General features: G+C 36.1%; 1 protein-coding gene across 4 annotated transcripts in view; it reads left to right on the top strand.

Moving 5' to 3' along the window:
* The window catches only part of USP34 (ubiquitin specific peptidase 34), a 202,297-nt gene that overhangs the window by 180,018 nt on the left and 1,266 nt on the right, over positions 1-21,013 (top strand). For 3 of the 4 annotated variants that reach the window (XM_032497621.1, XM_032497623.1, XM_032497622.1), the window contains 11 exons: positions 346-503; positions 3,678-3,756; positions 5,315-5,441; positions 6,065-6,172; positions 7,362-7,466; positions 7,581-7,705; positions 8,715-8,838; positions 17,138-17,217; positions 19,400-19,540; positions 19,652-19,795; positions 20,689-20,848. In XM_032497621.1, coding sequence (XP_032353512.1) covers positions 346-503; positions 3,678-3,756; positions 5,315-5,441; positions 6,065-6,172; positions 7,362-7,466; positions 7,581-7,705; positions 8,715-8,838; positions 17,138-17,217; positions 19,400-19,540; positions 19,652-19,795; positions 20,689-20,848 — 1,351 coding nt within the window. The remainder of the gene's footprint in view (positions 1-345; positions 504-3,677; positions 3,757-5,314; positions 5,442-6,064; positions 6,173-7,361; positions 7,467-7,580; positions 7,706-8,714; positions 8,839-17,137; positions 17,218-19,399; positions 19,541-19,651; positions 19,796-20,688; positions 20,849-21,013) is intronic. The other variant, XM_032497624.1, reaches the window with a different exon arrangement.

Genomic DNA, 21,013 nt, shown 5'->3' with positions numbered 1-21,013 from the left:
CTGACACAGCATCTCAGGACACATTTGAAGTTACAAAACCGGTACTTTAAACAGTTTTAAGACTAAAAATGAACTGTATTGTAGTTTTTATTCTTCCCTGAAATTCTATTTTAAAATTACTTTCTTGTAGTGAGTAATTTATTAAAATTTTTTAACAGAATCCATTGGTAATTTTATAACTATTCTTGGATGGTACTGCAGTAACTATTTTTGGATAGTAGTACAATCTATCATTTGTGTAATTTGTAGAGCTGGCTAATGAGCATAACATTCAGATATGAGCAGATGACATTGTAAGATGTTGTAGGATTAAAAGGTCATCATAATGCTTATTTGCCCTTTCAGGCAGTGGAAGAACTGTTTAACCTGATGCAGCTGTTCATAGCTCAGAGGCCAGACATGCGAGAAGAAGAATTAGAAGATATTAAACAGTTTAAGAAGACAACCATAAGTTGTTACTTACGTTGCTTAGATGGCCGCTCCTGCTGGACGACTTTAATAAGGTAAAAGGATACTTTCTGAAGTTTTTGTGTTTTGTGTTTCCATATGAGGGGATGGGAACCATCATTTTGACACTTAAAAGGGAATAATTTAACTTGTTTGTAACTGAAAGTTTACCAGATCTTTAAGGTTATTGGGGAAGCATTTAAACCATTAGTCACCTTGGATAAATGTGTATTTTGAGAGTTAATTAGCTACTTTTTAAAAAATTATAGTTGATTTATAATGTATCAGTTTCTGGTGTATAGCATAGTGATTCAGTTATACATACATGTATTCTTCATACTCTTTTTCATTATAGATTATTACAAGATACTTTCCTATGCTAACAGTAGGACCTTGTTTATCTATTTTATATGTAATAGTATCTGCAAATCCCAAACTCCCAATTTATCCCTTTCCCCTTTGGTAACCATAAGTTTGTTTTCTGTGTCTGTGAGTCTGTTTCTGTTTTGTAAGTAAGTTCATTTGTCTCATCTTTTAAGATTCCACATATAAGTGGTGTCATAGAATATTTGTCTTTTCTCTGATTTACTTCACTTAGTATAGTAATCTCTAGGTCCATCCACGTTGCTGCAGATGGCATTATTTTATTCTCTTTTATGGCTGAGTAGTAGTCTAGTGTGTGTGTGTGTGTGTGTGTGTGTGTGTGTGTGTGTACACCACACTTTCTTTATCCAGTCATTCGGACATTTAGGTTATTTCCTCTTCTTGGCTATTGTAAATAGTACTGCTATGAACATTGGGGTGCATGTATCTTTTTGAATTAGAGTTCTCTCTGGATATATGTCCAGAGGTGAGATTGCTGTATCATACAGTAACTCTGATTTTAGTTTTTTAAGGAATCTCCATACTGTTTTCCATAGTGGCTGCACCAAATTACATTCCCACCAACAGTGTAGGAGGGTTCCCTTTTCTCCACACTTTATCGTTTGTGGACTTTTTGATGATGGCCATTATGACCAGTATGAGGTAACACCTCATTGTAGTTTTGATTCGCATTTCTCTGACAATTAGCGATATTGAGCAGTCTTTTCATATGCCTGTTGGCCACCTGTACATTGTCTTTGGAGAAATGTCAGTTTAGATCTTCTGCCCATTTTTTGATTGGGTTGTTTGTTTTTTTGTTGTTGTTGTTATTGAGTTGTGTGAGCTGTTTGTATATTCTGGAAATTAACCCTTGTTAGTTGCATCGTTTGCAGATATTTTCTCCCAGTCCATGGGTTGTCTTTTTGTTTGTGGTTTCCTTTGCTGTGCAAAAGCTTATAAGTTTAATTAGGTCCCATTTGTTTATTTTTGCTTTTATTTCTGTTTCCTTGTGAGACAGACCTAAGAAAACATTGCTACAATTTATGTCAGAATATTTTGCTTTTGTTCTCTTCTAGGAGATTTATGATGTCTTGACTTATGTTTAAGTCTTTAAGGCATTTTGAGTTTATTTTTGTGTACGGTGTCAGGAAGAGTTCTAACTTCATTGATTTACATGTGACTGTCTTGCTTTTTCCCAGCACCACTTGAAGAGACTGTCTTTTCTCCATTGTATATTCTTGCCTCTTTTGTTGAAGATTAATTGACTATAGGTGTATAGGTTTATTTCTGGGTTTATAGGTTATTCTGTTTCATTGATCCATATGTCTGTTTTTTTGCCAGTATCATGCTGTTTTGATTACTGTAGCTTTGTAGTGTTGTCTGAAGTCTGGGAGGGTTATGCCTCCAGCTTTGTTCTTTTTCTTCAGTATTGCTTTGGCAATTTGGGGTCTTTTGTGATTCCATTTAAATTTTAGAATTATTAGTTCTAATCTGTGAAAAATGTCCTGGGTAATTTGATAGGGATCACATTAAATCTGTTGACTGCTTTGGATAGTATGGCCATTTTAACAGTATTAGCCACTTTTGAATAGCTTTTATTTGGGTTTGGTTTTGGATTATTTGGGTTTATGTTTTAATAGAATCATGGAATTTTTAGTGTTGGAAGGAACCTTAATGTAGAGTCTTCCACTATATCTTGAATCCTCCTCTCTGTGGCAATTCATCCTATCTTAAGCTTAGACAGTCCAGTTCTAGAGGCCTCCAGAAACAGCTTCCTCCATCTTTGGATGAGTTTCACTGTTAATAGTTTTTTCATTTTACTTAGCCCAGATCTGCTTATCTTTTTTAACTGGAGGAATTGGCCGTAATAACAAAACATGATCTTTACAATTAATTGCTCAGAGCTACGAAAGTTATTGAATGGCTATAAAGGAACTGCTGTAAGTTACACTTAATTCCCTTTAACTATAGAAATAAAGTCCAGGTTAATTTCTTTTCTGTATATTGTATCTAAGACTTGGGACTGATGTCCTTTGTTCGGCACACATTTTTTGGCAATACTTTTTGAACACTGTAGTTAGTTTCTTAAGCTAATCAGCCTAAAATAAGGTTATTTCAGATAATCTTCAGAAGAGTTTTAAATTTGAATCTTTATTAGTACACAGAATGAAATTAACTGTGCTTTAGCCAGGCCTCTTTAAAGGAACTCTTTTAAGTTTTGGCATTAATTTTAAGGCTTATCTTCAAAAGAAGATTTAGAGCTTTCCTAGTTACTTTTTTTTTTTTTAAAAGAAAACATCTCATTAAAGTAGAAGGACTTCCAGTTGTACTATGTAAGAGCACCTAATGTATTTTTCCAGTACGAATAATGAAATAAAGTCTCTTAGGAAGAGTAATGCAACTACTTTCGGGTGACTATGTAAATTATTTTTAAGGCCAACATATATTCCCCCCCCCCTCATGTTTCTCTTCCCAATAACCAGCTGATGAGTGCTTTGATAATACCAAGTGTATTTTATTATTATCTGGAACATAGCATAATGTAGACAGTAAACCCATTATAAAAAGAAACATTGTTTCTACTAAGACTTTAAGGATATTCTCATGACACCTCTCCTTCACCATTGTGAATAATTAAGAGTTGACTAGTATGATACCAGTAGATGTAACTTTTCTCTACATTGCATTGAGGGTTTCTTATTAAATATTGTCTTTTATTATCTTACCAAGAAATAGATGTAGCTGTCTCTTTTCTGTAGGTAGGAAAGTAGAGAGCCTAAATAACAATTTACTTTTTTTTTTTTTAACCATCTATGTGTTGTATTCTGATTCAGAGTTCTCAAACTGAATTCTATGTATTTTTCTAGTGCCTTCAGAATACTATTAGAATCTGATGAAGACAGACTTCTTGTTGTATTTAATCGAGGGTTGATCCTGATGACTGAGGTAAATATTTTATTGCATTTAACTATAGATTTATTTCAATTCAGTGTTCTCAGCAAAACTTCTTATATTGTGAATATTTAGAGTTTATGGTAGACTGTTTTACAGGTATCTGGATTTTAAATATGTAGATTAGTAAATGCTAATTTATACTCCAAGAATAATTAGGTCAGTTTTTAGAGTGCTGTTTTCTTTTTCCATAGTAATACATACTTTCCCCCTTATTTTGTATTTAGAACAACCACTTGAAATAGACTAGCTTTATTCATTTTATTTGTAAGAATAGAAACAGACAAAATACATATGATTTAACTGCGGACATACATAATTTCTCAAGAGCTGGCTTATTTGACGGAGTTCCATCATCAGAGGAAGCAAGTTGAGACTGAGGTGGTTAAAATCAGCTGTTCATTCTTCCTGTAATTATCTATGAGATGATTTTAAGTCCACAGAGGTGCGACATAACCTTTAAATAGGATGAAACAAGATGAAAGAATACATGTCAAGGGCACGATGAGAATTAAGAGGTAGGATAGTTTTTTTCAGTTAGCGGTATTAATAGGATAGGAGTACAACATGTATAAAACTGTACTTTGAAGAATTTGGACTTGCAAAGATTAAGTGGGAAAGCATTTAGATAAATGACTTAATCAGCACAAAGGCGAGAAAGTACTAGTTGTATTCAACAAATGCCAAGTATTTCTGTTTGGCTAAAACATAGATATGTGAAGAGGAGTAGTGAGAATTTCATTCCTTCATTCAAATGTTTGAATGTCTACTCTGTACTAGGCGTTGTGCTAGGCACTGAGGATACAGCAGTGGGCAAAACAGACATGGTTCCTGTCCTCACAGCTTACAAGTTAAATGCCACACAAGTACATTGTTTAGATTATGTGCTGCCACAGATTGTAGGCCACAGATTTTGAGCTGTGAATTGTGACTAGTATATAGGCTATGGGGAACTGATTTGAAGGATTAGAAAGAAGATGCAGTGGTGTAAAATAAAATAGGAAAAAAAGCTAAGGGTTTAGTTAAGCTAATACAATTAAAGGAATCAAAAGATTGAACAAGCCAGTATGGTTAAATGAATTCCTACCTTTAGGAGCTCTTTTACCTCTTCCAGACCTACTGTCTTGAGTGTCGCTGACCGCTGTTTTCCCCACTGACTTTCTTCAGAAGCCCTGAAAAGTTAGTTAAAGCAGTCACCTATTCTGTCCAGTCTTTCTGTTGTTGCTTGCTGCTTTGTAACCTCTAAGGCTTGCAATCTTAGAGCAGATAGTAACCAAAAAAAAAAAAAAAAAAAACCTGACTAAACAAATTATTCCTTCAAACTAAAATGCATACACAAAATATCAGAGCTCTGAAAATGAGGACTGTTATATTTTAAAAGAGCTGAATAGGGGGATTTGACTTGTAGGTAGAAAGCAAATACATTTGCTTTGTGCACATGTGCACACATATAGTCTGAGTCTGAAAACATCTGTCAGAGGATGAGCAATACCACTGTGTGGCTCAAAGTAAAAGTGAAATGAAGTTTTCCATTTTTTTAAATCACCTGTAGTCTTTCAACACACTGCACATGATGTATCATGAAGCCACAGCTTGCCACGTGACTGGAGACTTAGTAGAACTTCTGTCAATATTCCTTTCAGTTTTGAAGTCTACACGCCCATATCTTCAGAGAAAAGGTTTGGTTAATCCTACTTCTTATTTTTGTTAGTTTAACAGTTAGAGAGTGAAATAAGGCTTTTTAGTCAAATGCTTCAAAGAATTTGTTTTTTATAGTTTATGTACAGAAAATGGGGCTGATGTTAGCTAACCATCTGAAAAACGTTTATCATGACCTCCTGATATAAAGCTGGAATGTTCTTGTTTATTTTCTTTATGCCTGCCTGAAAAATAGGAACTCATGCTTTGAGTGTCAAGATTTAGGAGATTGAAAAATACTTCCAAGCATAGGGATAACATGAGTATTTGAGTATTTGTGAAGCTTTTCTGGCTGGAAACTTCATGGCTTAAGTTAGATCATTTATTTTTTGAGAGAAATAACTATTATAAAACATAACTTTCTGTGTCCTGTAAGATAGTGTGAACTCTGAAGTGCATATAAATTCCTAGAAAATGGAACATACTCATCTTTAAGAAATCTAGCAGATTTAACATCTGTAGTCATTTCATGAAAATAACCACTTAGCTTTTATCAAAGTGTTTATGTAATTAATTTGATTTTCTTAGTGTTAGCATTCTGTAGCTTATAATAGAGGAAGTTTGACTTCAAGTGGCATGTTTATGTATGCTTTTGTATTTGCAGATGTGAAACAAGCGTTAATCCAGTGGCAGGAGCGAATTGAATTTGCCCATAAACTGTTAACTCTTCTTAATTCGTATAGCCCTCCAGAACTTAGAAATGCCTGTATAGGTAAGTTACTTGGAAAATAAACCTGGGTAAAAACCTAGTGGAAGAACATTTTTGTGGGATTGTGTGTGTGTTGAGATGTGATGTTAATTCTGTAGGGTTTGGAACATGTTTGTACTTTTTAATGTGTGACTCAAACACTGGCCAGCAGATCCTAAGAAAATCGAGTTCTGTTTCTTAACATACCAATAATTAACTATGTGATCATAGGCAGGTCACTTATGTATTTGGGCTCGTTGACCTTAGGTTATCTCTCGATCTCTTGCACTTCTGATATCTTCTGATCCTACATAAATGAGGTAGCATCATGCAGATGTTTACAAAGTAGAATTGATACTATAAAAGGTTGGAGTGCTTATTTCACTGAGTTCTTTTGATTAAAAATACTTCTTAGTAGCTGTTCTTAGACTCCTGAGTATTTCACCTTTATATTGATTGTATAAATATATTGTAAAATCATTTACAATAAAATGATAATTTATGTCTGTTAAAGGAACCCCTCATTTTAAATTCATATTGAATTTTTTACTCCCTTGGAATCCATTTAAATGATCACTAGAGACAATAACTATTTACAGTTTCTTAAAATGACATAACTGGCTGTTATGTATAAGCAGTCATTCTTGGCATATGTTGGTCTGATGTTCTGTGGAATTCCTAGTCTGTACTTCTCCATCAAAAAGGGAAGGGCACAAAGCAGTAACCTCTAATTGCCAGAAACTCTGCCAATATCCTGTCATCGTGAACTTTCCTCCTGTGTGGTGAGAGGATGAGAATCAGTCCAGCCAGCATTTGAAACATTGAAAGTAGATTAAGGATTCTCTCTCAGATCCAAAGAATTTTGAACCTTAGATTTCTAAGCTGCTTTGGTTGACTTTGTGAAGATATATAACAGTGTGCATTAAATACTTCCTTTAGTGCACTTCTCCATGATGCTTCTCTTAATAAATAGTTTTAAACTTTGGTTTCTAAATGATGCCCTGTTGTCATTAGTAATTCTGCTGATCCAGATTTGGTTGTGTATCAGGCAGAATTTCTCCCAGTGTTAAGACCTTACTAAAACAGTTTTATACTCTATATAACTTTTTAGCTGCCACACTGCAGCCAGTCACCCGAACAGGATTTGTGAGTTTGAAAGTAGCAGGTAACATGCTCCAATTTTTTAATACCCAAATTGTGTTTGTATTTTCAGATGTCCTCAAGGAACTTGTGCTCTTGAGTCCCCATGACTTTCTTCATACTCTGGTTCCATTTCTACAACACAACCATTGTACTTACCATCACAGTAATATACCAAGTATGTATTCATCTAGCACAGTACTTGAACATGGTTGGCATTTAATCTTTCTGCGCACTGAGATAGAGATTTATTTTTTCCATTTATTCTTATTGTACACTTTTAATGTCTTAGTGTCTCTTGGACCTTATTTCCCTTGTCGAGAAAATATCAAGCTAATAGGAGGGAAAAGCAATATTCGGCCTCCGCGCCCTGAACTCAATATGTGCCTCTTGCCCACAATGGTGGAAACCAGTAAGGTATGTTGGGATGCCAGGAAAACCATCTTTCTCTAGTACACAGTAATTTGAAATTTCCCCTCTGGCAGTTATGAGTATATTAGACTTAAATGATCATTTTGTGGATCCTAAGATTAGACTCATTTGGACTTTTTAGTGCTCTAAAATGTTGGTTGAATATTTGCAAAATCAACAATAAGCACAAGTAGTAAGTTTTTTCCCCCCTCAAAAAATACCCTAACAGAAAGTCTCATTAGTATTTGTCACTAGGCTAGATTATAACTGGGTCATATATCTAAACCTGAAAAGTCAAATTAGGTCTTACTGTTGTTTATATTTTGCCATATAATCAATGACTTCTTTTACTGCCCTTTAATTATTTTACTTTGACCTAAGCCTAACTTTATCACTGATTGATAGATTTCTTCATCATTTGTAGCCTAATTCTTGTCCTCCAATACTTCCTCTAAAATAATGCTAATTCTAAATTATAGAGAGGGTACATTGACACAGGATAATTTATCTTAGTTCCAATGCCTCTCTAAAAAATGTTTCCACTTTATATGTCTTCACCCCATTTTATTCACATTCTCTCTTGCCCACTATCTTTGGATCTTAAATATATTTAAGAAGTTCTTATAAGATAAATATTAAAAATAATTAGCAGTGTAGTAACCATTACAGAAATAATTTGGAATCTATTTCAAAAATCAAATTTAATTCACTCTTCTTGATGATATGTCTGTAGAGCTAAAGTGTCACATTTTAAAATCCTACAGTAAATTTACTTTATTAAAGTATATAGAAATCAGGGGTAATTTTAATTGATAGCCTTTGCACACTGAAAATAAACTTGTGACAATTAAGATCTTGATTAACATTACTAGAAACTTGGAATTTAAAACTAGATTCTTATAGAATTTAAATACTTAATCAACTTTTTAGTTAAACTTATTACATTTGCACAAAATATGCTCTTTAATTTATTATACAATTTAAGTGCAACCATTTTATCATCTTTAACCTTCAGGGCAAAGATGACGTTTATGATCGTATGCTGCTAGACTACTTCTTTTCTTATCATCAATTCATCCATCTATTATGCCGAGTTGCAATCAACTGTGAAAAATTTACTGAAACATTAGTTAAGCTGAGTAAGTATAAAAGATGAGCAGTAAATTCCACTGAATTATTTTAAGCCCCTAGCCATTCAGGAAGGGGAGAGAAAAATGAGACAATCCTTTTTTTCTTTTTTAAAGTGAATGTTTAAAAATACTACTCATTCTTGGGAACATTTTAATTTTTATTAAGAAAACACCAACTTACTGGTTTCCATTGAATAGTTCTGCCTAGAGTTTCAGCTGGCTTCTAAAGGAGGGTGGAGTAGGGCTGATGACTTTTGCACATAGAAGCCCAAGTCCTCCTCCATCTGCCCAGCAGAATTTAAAACAAAAAACAAAAACTGCTCTGCTTAGGGAGGCAGGCTTAGAGATGGACTTCTCTAGCTCTGATGTGGAGGGTAAGATGAGATCAGTCGTGCCAGCCATGCTTTGAAGCTGGCAGCACCCAAGAGCAAGCTGAGTGAACTTGCCAGGGTGAAGCAGAGGTGCATATATGAGTAAATTAGGAGGTAAGTCTCATAAAATAGAGAGGTGAGTGAGAAGAAGGGAAGTTTGAAAAGAAAGACATAAGAAATAGAAAAAAAACCATCAGTGAATTATGACGTTGGGGGAAGCCTTGATTTATTTATTTATTTTTGTGTAATATTGTCTGTCTAAGGATGTGCCTGAAAGCCGTTAGAGGACTGCTCCCTTTGGGTGACTTTTTCCAGCTGATTAGTCTTTGGAAGATACATAGCCCTCTGGATGTCCCCTATCTCAGGACCTCTAAAGTTCTCAGGCTCTCTGGAGCCCGTGAGTCTTTCATCTTTAGGGATGACCCAGGATCCTTGCCAGTGTTCCGTAGTTTTGTTTCAGAGCATGGAAAGTGAAGTACTCGTGGAACCTCTACCCAGGTCAAAAAATAGAGTATTATTGTACCCTGGAAGTCCCCTTGTGCTCCTTCTCAATCACAGTCTCTTCCTTCCCATGAAAAGAGTTTTGATCCATTATAGGTAGGGCAAAAGATGTGAACATACCTTAGGTTTCATTATCCAAGATGAAGGAAGTGGTAAGAGCTGTCAGGGATAATTCTTCTTCAGAAAAACCATCTTATTGGTAAGTGATTAGAACATCTTCAGATTTGAAAGGTTGTTCCTTCCACCTGTTATCATTAGCTGGTTTAAATATATGTGGCTGAGGATTGGGGAGGGAGTGGGTGAGGATATGTTTAGATCGACTATTTCATGATTATGTAACTGAGTTGTGGCACTTGATAAAAAGCTAAAAGCTAGTGGCAATGATCAAGTGTGGGGAAATATCCAAGAGTTCTAGTAACACAGCCTTGCTCCCAGATAAGGAGGAAGACGTAAAGATGCTGATCTTAAGAAAAGTTCTTAGTAATTGTGTCCTATGATTTATAGTAAAAATTATGTGAGGAGCTATTTTATCTACTTGAACAGCTCTGACCAAATAGTGAATGTTCTAGTCTGTGTGGAATAGCCTTCCTCATCAACACAAAGACACAGTTCCAGGGAAATTCAGCAGGAGGGAGGGTGGAGGGAAAGGACACACACTTAGCCATCCACATTAGCTGAATCAACTTTCATAATATTTTGTACTCTTATCACTCTTATACCCATGATGTGGATGCTATGTTTAGTTCTCTACGTAAGCACTATTCTGTAGAACTACCTACGAGGATGGACATATTCTCCAACTGCATCACCATCCACAGTATGATAGACACTAGCCATGTGTGAGTGTTAAGAACTTGAACTGTGATTAAGAACTGAATTTTTATTTTAACCAAATTAATTTTAAAGAGCCAGAAGTGGCTGGTGGCTACTGTATTGCGTAGGACCGCTCTAAACATAAACCAAAACCTTAAAAATTGAGCAGGAAAAGAAAATTTTCATGGTTATATCTTAGTTAATGCAGAAAATTGGACGTTATTTTGACTGTGAAGTAAAACAAAGACCTAAAAATAATGCCTTCCTTATGCCTCTTACAAATGGAGAGATTTTGTCCCAGTGTTAGAAGTTAACTCCCTCTTCTAGCTGAAATGACTATATCCAGGGAGAGGCCACTAGGAAAGTCCCTGAGAAAGCAAAGCCCACATTATCAACTATAATGGGAAGTAGAGAGTTGATAGGGAGTTTTAATTTGTATGATTTCTTCAAGAAATTTTATTTGGCAACAAGGAGGGGAAAGGGTAAGTTTAAATTGGTTATATCCTTAATCATTTTAGTCTTAAAGCTATAGGTGATCCAAGGGCCAGAATATTGTGATGATAGGTGGGATTATCTTAAGACCTACACTGGATTTTAAGTCATTTCCAGATTTGAGGAAAAGTCTTTGTGCTGATTCTTTATATGGGTAACTGAGCAGATTTTAAGATTTGTTAGGGGCATAAAAAGATACTATATAATAATTATAGATTAGAATTATAGGGGATAGAGTTGGAGGTCCTAAAGTTAAAGGGAAGGTTGGAATATTTTTGAAGTGAGGACAGTCAGGCATAGACTTAGAGGAGACAGAAAAAGTGAGGAGAGAATTCAGGGAGGGTGAACAGAGCTGCTGACTGCCATGTAAAATAAGAGTGTGATCTCTCAGATACACTGTTAGAAAAGAGTTTAGCCAGAAAACTTCTGAAAAAGAATAATAGGGTATTGGCACTATTGATTTCTAAAATAATAAAGATACAGTAATTAAAAAAAATTTTTTTGGTATGTAATAAATAGTTCACAGTTCAGAACAGTATCAAAAAGATATACATCACCATATTGCTCACAAACCTGTCCCCCACCAATTTTATTCATTTTTGAACACTTACTTATTTGCATAAAAATAGCAAATATGGGTTTATTTTCTCCCCTTTCTTATGTAAAAGTCCTTCAAATCCTCAGAGGACTAACTGTGAATTGAACCTTCCACTGTATTCATTATATATTATTCATTCATTTTATATAAATCTTGAACATCCTCTGGGGCTCCTGGAACCAATCCACCTGGATACCTAGGGAGTGGCTGTAAACTCTAAACGATTAATTCAATTATACGATGCAGATATGAAAACACATAGGCAGAACAGTGGAAAAAGAGCCCCAAAACAAACATAAGGATACATGAAGATTAAGTAGATAATAAAGATGACATATCAGATTAGTAAAGAATGGGTAGTATTGCAATCATTGGTTAGCTGTCTGGGAGAGGAGGGGCAAGACTTTAATATCTTTGCACCTTAGACCAAAATATATCCCAGGAGGAATAATTGTGAAAAATAAAATCCTAGAAATAATAAAGAAAAAACAGATCATATGGATACCACCTTGAGGATTTGAAGGACCATGTTAATTAAGCAGGACACAAAACCCAGAAACAACATAAGAAATTGAATATTTTGACTATGTAAAAACTGAAAATACTGTATGTTGAAAATGCCATAATTGAATTATAATAAATACAGCTAATGGTGAAAATAATTGGATTCTTAACAGGTAAATGGCTAGTACAGAAAGTTTTTAGGATTCAGTAAGATGGTCAAGAACAGCAAAGGACATGAACAAGGCAGTTCGCAAACACACATGCATGCACAGAGTAAATGTTTGGTAACCATATGGGAAGTTGCCTGTCCTTAACTAATAAAGCAAACAACAATAATTTCTCCTTTTTCTCAACTATGAGATAAAATGTAGGTGATTATGCATACTTAAACAGTTTTGAGGAAAGAGGAGATCTTAATGATGGAGTCAGTTTGGAGAGACAATTTGGCATTGTCACTTTAAATTGTCTGTGCCCTTTGACCCAGCAATACCAGATCTAGGAATTGACCCTAAATCTATACTCATAAAAGTGTACAATAACATACATAAGATTTTAATTTTCACTTAGTTTCTGTTTGGTAAAACTGGAAACAACCCAAATGTCCATCAGTAGAAGCTTAGTTATATAAAACATAAATGATTTGTATTATATAGTCTTTAAAATAAAAAAGGTAGGAATTGACTTGGATCACATGAAAAAAGCAAATTGGAAAATATACAGGATATGACCAGGGGAAAGAAAAACAACGATTTTTGTTTTTGTTTTTCAACAATTTTTGTTTTTCAACAATTCTTTTTGTTTATTTGTTTGGGGGATAGAGGGGATTAGGTTTACTTACCTATTTTAAAGGAAATACTGGGGATTGAACCCAGGACCTCATGCATGCTAAGCATGCACTTTACCCTCTCCCCCCAACCCCCAGGATTATTCTCTTAACTGTATAAGGATAAAATTATGAGATGCTTTTATTTTCTAGTTTAAATACCTGTAAGATTCAAATTATTTGTAATGATCATGCATTGGTTTTATATTGGGAGAAAAATCAATTTTTCAAACTATTAGAAAACTGGCACTGCAAACTCTTAATCATACGAATTTTTTTAGGTACCATAGTGCACATGGAAAGTTAACAAGATGTTCAAGTAAAATTAACAAATCCCTGGATTTCACGTTTAAATAATTTTAATTTTTAGAAACAAAACAATCACCGCTATTATTTGACATTATTATATCAAAAACATTTTTTGAAAGTTATACTACTGCCTTAATAAGTGAAAGTTTTTTTAAAAGATTTTTTTGCAAGTAGCATGATGATGTACCTAGAAGATCCAAAGTCTCTAGAACTAAAAAATTAGTATAGTTGATAGAAGTAAACACATTAAAAATTCAAATTATAAAAAGCACAGCTCTGGTTCATGCTTCACCTTTTTGTGGTATCAAGGTGGTATTGATTGGAGAAAAAACTGGTTAGCTGTTTCCCAGAAAGCTTCTTAGGATGAATGTACTTCAGACAAGTGCCAACCATCCAGTGCGGATCAGAAGCCAGCTTTTACCCATCCACCAAGGGCAAATCCATTTATCCTAGGCTGATACATAGTAATTATATTTAGTAGACATAATTCAGAGGTTGGTTACCAGTTTGTTAATTTATAAAGAACTGGCACAGGGATCTAAATATTACATGGTAGGGCCAGCAGATTTTTTCCAGTAACCTAGACGGAAAGCCAAATAAACAGCAGTAGGTTGCTTAGTGGGCTTGAAGTCAGAAATAGGGGAATTAGAAGAGTCAAATGTGATATTCTTAGGCTACGATATCTTGATTCAGTCTTGAAGTGGAGCATTAGCCAAGGGCTTTCATACGGTAGATGAAGCTCCCACTTCCCATGGGTAGTGCTTGGATGGGATAAATATTCCTGTAGAAAGCTTGACAGAGAATCATAACACAATTCAGATAGGAGAAACCCTAACTAGTAAATATACGTATGAAATATTTCATCCTCACAGCAATCATCTGAATTACCATTTTATCTCCAAATGCAGTTTTTTAAAAGTTTTTCTCTTAATAACACACCCAGCAGCTTCTGTAGAGTAAGGTGCTATTAATGAGCAAAGATATGTTTGGGGCAGCTTTTCATCATTGTATATTAGTTCCTTCATGGGTGGGAATGAGGTGGGGTTAAGGACCCTATTAAGGGTGCCTGAAGTCACAGGATGAAGAAAGATAAGTGATAACAGGAGCCAGTATGCTTGAGGCCTGCCCATCCTGTTTACTGAGACAAGGCTTGGAAGTGTGCCTGAGAACACTCATGACTGCATCTCCCTGTACCTTGCATGCAGTAAGTGAGACATCCCAGAAAGTGTTGGAGGAGGAGTGTATGGAACAGGACTGGCCTCTACCTTAAGTCACAGAGCCAAGATGCGCTGTAGCCTCAGTGCTTTGTGGACATGCTGGAAAGAAACTGGTAACTCTTGCTCTTAAGGAATGGCCTGCCTTCCAGAGGACATGCAGCTCAGATAGGAAATAGGACTGTGAAAGAGATGTCTTTATCTCACCATGGGTGGCACAGTGTTGTCCAGAGTCTAGTGTACAAGATGGTCCAGGGAAAATAATTTTTATATTAATAAATATGTATGGATCTGTATTATAAAAATATGTAACTCGCACAGCAATGATTTTCCTGGATGTTAAATTGCTGAAGATAAGGCTAATGGCAGTATTAGCCTTTCTGAGTGAATCTAAAGAACAGTACCAAGTAGACAGTGTACAAGTGACGGACAGGTAGGAAAGCAGTCATGAAAAGATACAGGGATGCCTGAAGTTCGGGGAAACACTGATTATTTAATAGATTATGGGCTTTGGCATCAGATAAATCTGGGGTAGGCACAACTGTGTCACTCACTGTCTTTTGGCATGAAGGTGGTCAGATTATGTGATCTCTCTGAACCTGACTTCCTCATCCAAAAGGGGGCGGGGTGGTGAATGAGGATAAAATACTGCCTCCCAAAGTTGATGAGAAAATTAAATGTGATTATCTGGCATACCTAGCACAATTGATGTCAGTATATGTTTATTTCCTTCTTCACTTGTAAAATAAAGATATTTGAATTGTATCACTTAGAAACAATCTTAGATTGTAGAAGGCCTCCTTGTGTTTTTGTTGTGATAGTGCTAGCTTTTCAGTAGTTGTGGAGAGTAGGAATAAGGATTGTTCTACTTTGAGGAATAATTGGGAGAAAAAGACTAAAGACTAGAAAAACTTAAATTGTAGTATAAAGCCTGCTCTCACGTGAGAGGGTTTATGCCAGGGCAGCCTCTAGTTTAGGGTTGGCAGACTCATGGGCTATGGGCCGAAATGCCACCTCCTGCTCTACTTTATGGTAATTATGATGCAGAGACATGGAAGCATAGAAACTCTCTTCCTTGTAGCCAACAGTGTTGGTGACATACTCTTGTTTGCTTATGTGTATGGAGATGTTACAATGGGTAAATGACTCCAACCCCAACCACATTAGGTTAGGATCAAGGGGAAAGATGATAGTTTCCTTGGTTCTTTACAAAGGGCTTAATCTTGACAAGAAAATAAAGCAGTAGGCTTTCCCACAAAAGGGAGTCTGGGCATCCTTGGATGACTAAATTGAGTGACTGATGTCATTTCCCTTCCTGAGGTTTCCTAAGTCCGTGGTCTGACACAGGGCCTGGAAAACAATGGCCTGCATGCTGCCTGGTTTTGTATAACCAGTGAGCTACCTGCAAGCTAAGAAGGGTTTTATATTTTTAATGGTTTTTTTTTTTAAGATTATTCTAAAGATTTTATGATACATGAAAATTGCAAGAGTTTCTAATTTCAGTTTTCTTAAAGTTTTATTGAAAGACAGCCACACCCATTCATTTAGTGTTGTCTGTGGCTGCTTTCATACTACTTCTGCAGAGCTGAGCACCTGCAGTAGACTGAACAGGCTGCGAAGACTAAAATACAGGTATCTCCTGATTTTTGAAAGTTCACTTTATGCCACTTCACTCTTATGAAAGACCTACATTAGTACCTGTTTTTGCTAACCAAAAGAAATGCAAAGAGGATTTTTGCTTTTACAGAAAATGGTTATTGCTTTTTTGCTTTATGTTGTTTTGGTTTATGAAAGGTTTCTTAAGCCAGGGAAGCGTGTATTTACTATTTGGCCTTTTACAGAAAAGGTTCGCCAACTTCAGGTGTTACTGATAATTTTTTTTCTTAACTGGAGGAGGATAACTTGTATTATATTTTTCTTCTCCATGGTTATACTTTCCCGGAGGTGGGAGTGCTGGAGGATGGGAAACTTAACTTTACTGACTGTGGCATTACAGCTTCTGTGCTTTGGGAGACGTAGGAGTGCAGAGGGTAGGGGAACAAATTTCTTAAAAGATATGCTTGACATCTGGATTAATGAAGAAGAGGAAAAATTAAAACCCTAGATATTCCAAATAGGATACTGACATACAGCTAAGAATGGTCCATCCAGAAGATCCTGGGGACAAGGCTAGAAGCTGTTAGACCCAGAGCAGAGTTTACATAAATCTACTGTAAAGGTAATTCTCCCTGTTTTTGGAGAAACAAGATAAAAAAGGAAATAATGCTATCTGTTCTAATTCTTCACATCCTGTTTGACCTTGCTCCCCACCTCCCACTGCAGTCTAGCTATTCCATGTAAATTATCTAATACGCAGAGTGGTACCTTAATCCAAGTAACCTTTATTAAATTGTCCCAGGTGAAGTTCTAATACTCAAAAAGCAGGATCAGTTTAAGTTGCCTCAGGTCCTTCTGGGAATGAGGTATGGGATATGAATAAAATCAAAGTATGCTACACTCTAAATTATTTCACTGGTTAAAACATCATAATGAATTCTTCCCCTTAAAGTACTTTATATATTTCTAAAACAGAAGATACAGTTATGATTGGAAATAGCTCTATAATGTTGTACCTGCAGAGTTTAACATACCTTAGTAGTATATTTATAATTATAACCTATTCTGATTTCTTTTCAAATATTAGGTGTCCTAGTTGCCTACGAAGGTTTGCCACTTCATCTTGCACTGTTCCCCAAACTTTGGACTGAGCTATGCCAGACTCAGGTAAAGAGAATGAGTTTTAGATGCCTTGGTCTTTCATCTCATCCGACCACGTAGTCAGTAGTTCTAGGAACAATGGGTTAAAGACTTGCTGGAAATTGGGGATGTTACAGACTCTTGATAGGTTAAATATTATTAATGGAAGTAACAGCTATTAAGCAAAGGGCATCTAGTTGGCCTTTGAGGGTTTTTTTTCACTTCTGTAGATTTGTTTGACAAAGGATATTTCACATAAGCTGTTTATAATTAAATCCCTCACATATAGGTCAATGTAAACAGTTGTGGTAAAAGTCTAAAACAGGGAGCTATTAGGGCAAGAAGGCATATGCCACTTCTGGCTCTCCCTCACCTCCCCCATCTGTTCTCCCCTCCACTGTTCCAGAAGCTCCAGCAGAAACCATTTCAGTAGTCTGTCCTTTACCTTTTGCTGATCTGTTACCTCAGGGAAGTTTTTCAAGAGTCTGATACACTTAATTTTTTATTGACAGTCTCATTGAGAACAGGAAACACAGTACACACTACCTTAGAATCTTAAGAGCCAGCCCCTTAAAGTGATAGGCACCTAAGTAATGCTTGTTAAATTGTGGAGAGAGAATGGTGGAGAGAGGGGAGGAATCATACTGGTCCTAAGGTTTAGCCCATTCCTTACATCAGGTATCCCCCTGTCCTTAGACCCTAAAAAAACTGTTTTTATTGCCTGATTGCATCTGCCCATTCCCAGAGGATGAGATGAGTTTATTAATTCCTTTGACATAAATCTTTACCCACATTTAGTATCTGGAATACTTTGAGTCTGGCCCAGCCTCCTGCCCATGAGGTAGTGCTCTGTATATTCTCATAATGGATGTGTCACATGGTACTGTAATAGTTGTTTATCTCCTTGCCCCAAACCATGAACTCAAGTGTAGAGACTTACGAGTCATCTCTATTCCCTGAAGTGTCATTCTGTTTCCTATAGTAGGAATCTTTGATAGGCTAGTATGCTTTAATCACACGGCTTAGTACATGGTAGACATTCAGAAAATGACTGACTTTTGAGCTGAGAGTTCTGTTCAGTAAATTGGAGATATCTGCTTTTTCCCCCCTCTGCCACTATTGCTTTTTTCATTCTTCCTGGTTTGAGTCGTTGCTTCTTTTGGTTTCTGTACTCTGCCACCGCCTATTGCTTCCCTGTTGCTTTATCTGCTTCTGCACTGTACTACTTCCTTTACTTGGCTTTTTTCCCGCAGAATTCATCAGCCCCCAGTGCTAACAGCTAAACCATCTAAGGCTTCCAGGGCTCCTGCCAGTCCTATAGGAGCAGCTGTGCTGTGCAAGAAACACAGGCAGCAGGCAAAGACTGACCAGTAGAATAAGACAGATTTTCCTGATACCAGGGATCTGAAGACCTGGGTGCTAGTCCCTCTTGACTCCTAATTTCTTGGGTGACCTTGAGCAGTTTACTTACCACGGTGCTTAGTCTACTAAAACATATAAGTATATACATATGCATGTACATGTTATCTAAATTTTATCCTTTTGTCTTCCATAATGATCTTATTAAAACACACATGTAAATAATCTAGGGGCTGTACCTACTTAAAGACATACTACTTGTGTTTAAGAGCCATGACCATTTGAAAACAGGAAAGCCAAATTTTAGTAAAATTTCCATATATGGGGACCCACTAATTCTGTGAGGTAACGAGGAGAAGAGGTTTGCTGTTTACTTTTGCAGGTATTTATGGGGGGAAGGATATTTAACAGACAGTTACCATTGTTAGTGAGATTATACAGTGAAAGTTTTAATGCACTTTAGAGAATAAATTTAATTCTTAAAATGTGTCTTTTTTCTACCTGTGATTTAGCATTGTTCCCCTGAAAACATCCTATTTGTCATTCTGACTTGGCCAGTCCTTATTCACTTCCATAATGCTAGATAATAAAGCTGCATTTCTATTGAAACACAGTTGTTCAATTTTGCCATTCAAACTTTTTACAAGTCTCTTCTTCTAACACTCAGCCATTTAGTCCAATTTAGAAATACTTCAGTTTATTGGAAGGACAGTTGCTAACTGAAAGCTTAGTAGACAAAAGTGACTTTTCCAGTAGGATTTAAAATGACTTTGGATGTACATCATAGACAGTGTACTGAGGATTTGCAGTTGTTTCAGTGCTCAACCAGTGCGTCTTCTCCCCACTTTAGTCTGCCATGTCAAAAAACTGCATCAAGCTTTTGTGTGAAGATCCTGTTTTTGCAGAATATATAAAATGCATTCTAATGGATGAAAGAACTTTCCTAAACAACAACATTGTCTACACATTCATGACACATTTTCTTCTAAAGGTATGTCATAAGTTGGAAACTCAGTCTGTTACTTACAATTAATTAATGGTTTTGTTTTCAGAGTATTAGTCTTTTGGAGTTTTTGTTTTTTTAATCAATCATCTTTTTCAGGTTCAAGGTCAGGTGTTTTCTGAAGCAAACTGTGCCAATCTGATCAGCACCCTTATTACAAACTTGATAAATCAGTATCAGAACCTGCAGTCTGATTTCACCAACCGAGTCGAAATTTCCAAAGCCAGTGCTTCTTTAAATGGGGTAAGGACTACGGAAGGGGGAATAGTTACGTACTTCAGAACTTTCCTTATATCAGCTCTAAATTTGGCCTTAGCATGATTTTACTTTATACATATAGTTTTATCATTTGAACTTTAGAAGCCGCATATGGTGGAAAAAACTAACCAAATAAAAATGTGTTCACTCTGCTTTTTATGTATGTCGCACACACTTTGTTACCTTAGAAGACATGAGCCAATGTCATTAAATGCTAAGACCACTAAGAGGAAACATTCCCTTTATCTACTTTCTCACATTTTTTGAAACATTACTTGTGATGTTTATTAGTGCCTGTGACTCATAAGCAACTGAAAATCAATTAGTAATCCGAATATAAAGCCCGTTAAAACTAGGGAACTAGTTGCTTTGTCTAGTCTCTGTGACAGCCATGTCAAACAATAAGGAAGCACGCTGGAAACACGGGCTAGCACGCATCCAACAGCAGCCTCCTGAGGAAGAATGAATGCTTAGACGTCAGAACGGATTCCAGAGCTGAGTGAGGAAGACCCTTATTACCACTTGTGACAGCCACCAGAAGTCAGCATATCTGAAAACTCTGATTCCTAGATTAGTAAGGCCTAAATTTCTCATGGATCATTCATGGTTTGTTTTTTAAATTTCTGTATAAGTTCTATTACTGATTTTTTTCCTTTCTTTCCCATTTTTGGAAAGCATTGAGTCTTCAGTATGACTTAATACTGCTATACTTATACCACTACTTATCACACTGGCTTTCTAGTTTTAGCATTCTTCCAAAAATATCAGAGCAACCAGGATGGATTCTTGGAAAAGTAAACATGTACGTTAAACTGTTAATAGCTGTGTCAAAATGTTGGTTTTGGCATTTGAAATGTTCCCTGTCTGGATTTTTGTAGGACTTGCGGGCACTTGCTTTGCTCCTGTCGGTACACACTCCCAAACAATTAAACCCAGCTCTAATTCCAACCCTGCAAGAGCTTTTAAGCAAATGCAGGACTTGTCTGCAGCAGAGAAACTCACTCCAAGAGCAAGAAGCCAAAGAAAGAAAAACTAAAGGTTAGCTTTATGGACTAATACTGACAGTAGGGTGGGAGAAGGGAAGAATATATACTCTGTGCAACTGACTTTACAGTAGCTGTGTGTTTAGTTGAGCCTATATTTAAACGCTAAAAAACGAAATTTCCCGTAGACACCTCCCAGTGTGTGATCTTCATGACTCTT

Source organism: Camelus ferus, chromosome 15 (genome assembly GCF_009834535.1).
Source record: "Camelus ferus isolate YT-003-E chromosome 15, BCGSAC_Cfer_1.0, whole genome shotgun sequence".
Taxonomy (NCBI): Eukaryota; Metazoa; Chordata; class Mammalia; order Artiodactyla; family Camelidae; genus Camelus; species Camelus ferus.
This window is presented reverse-complemented; position numbering and strand designations above follow the sequence as displayed.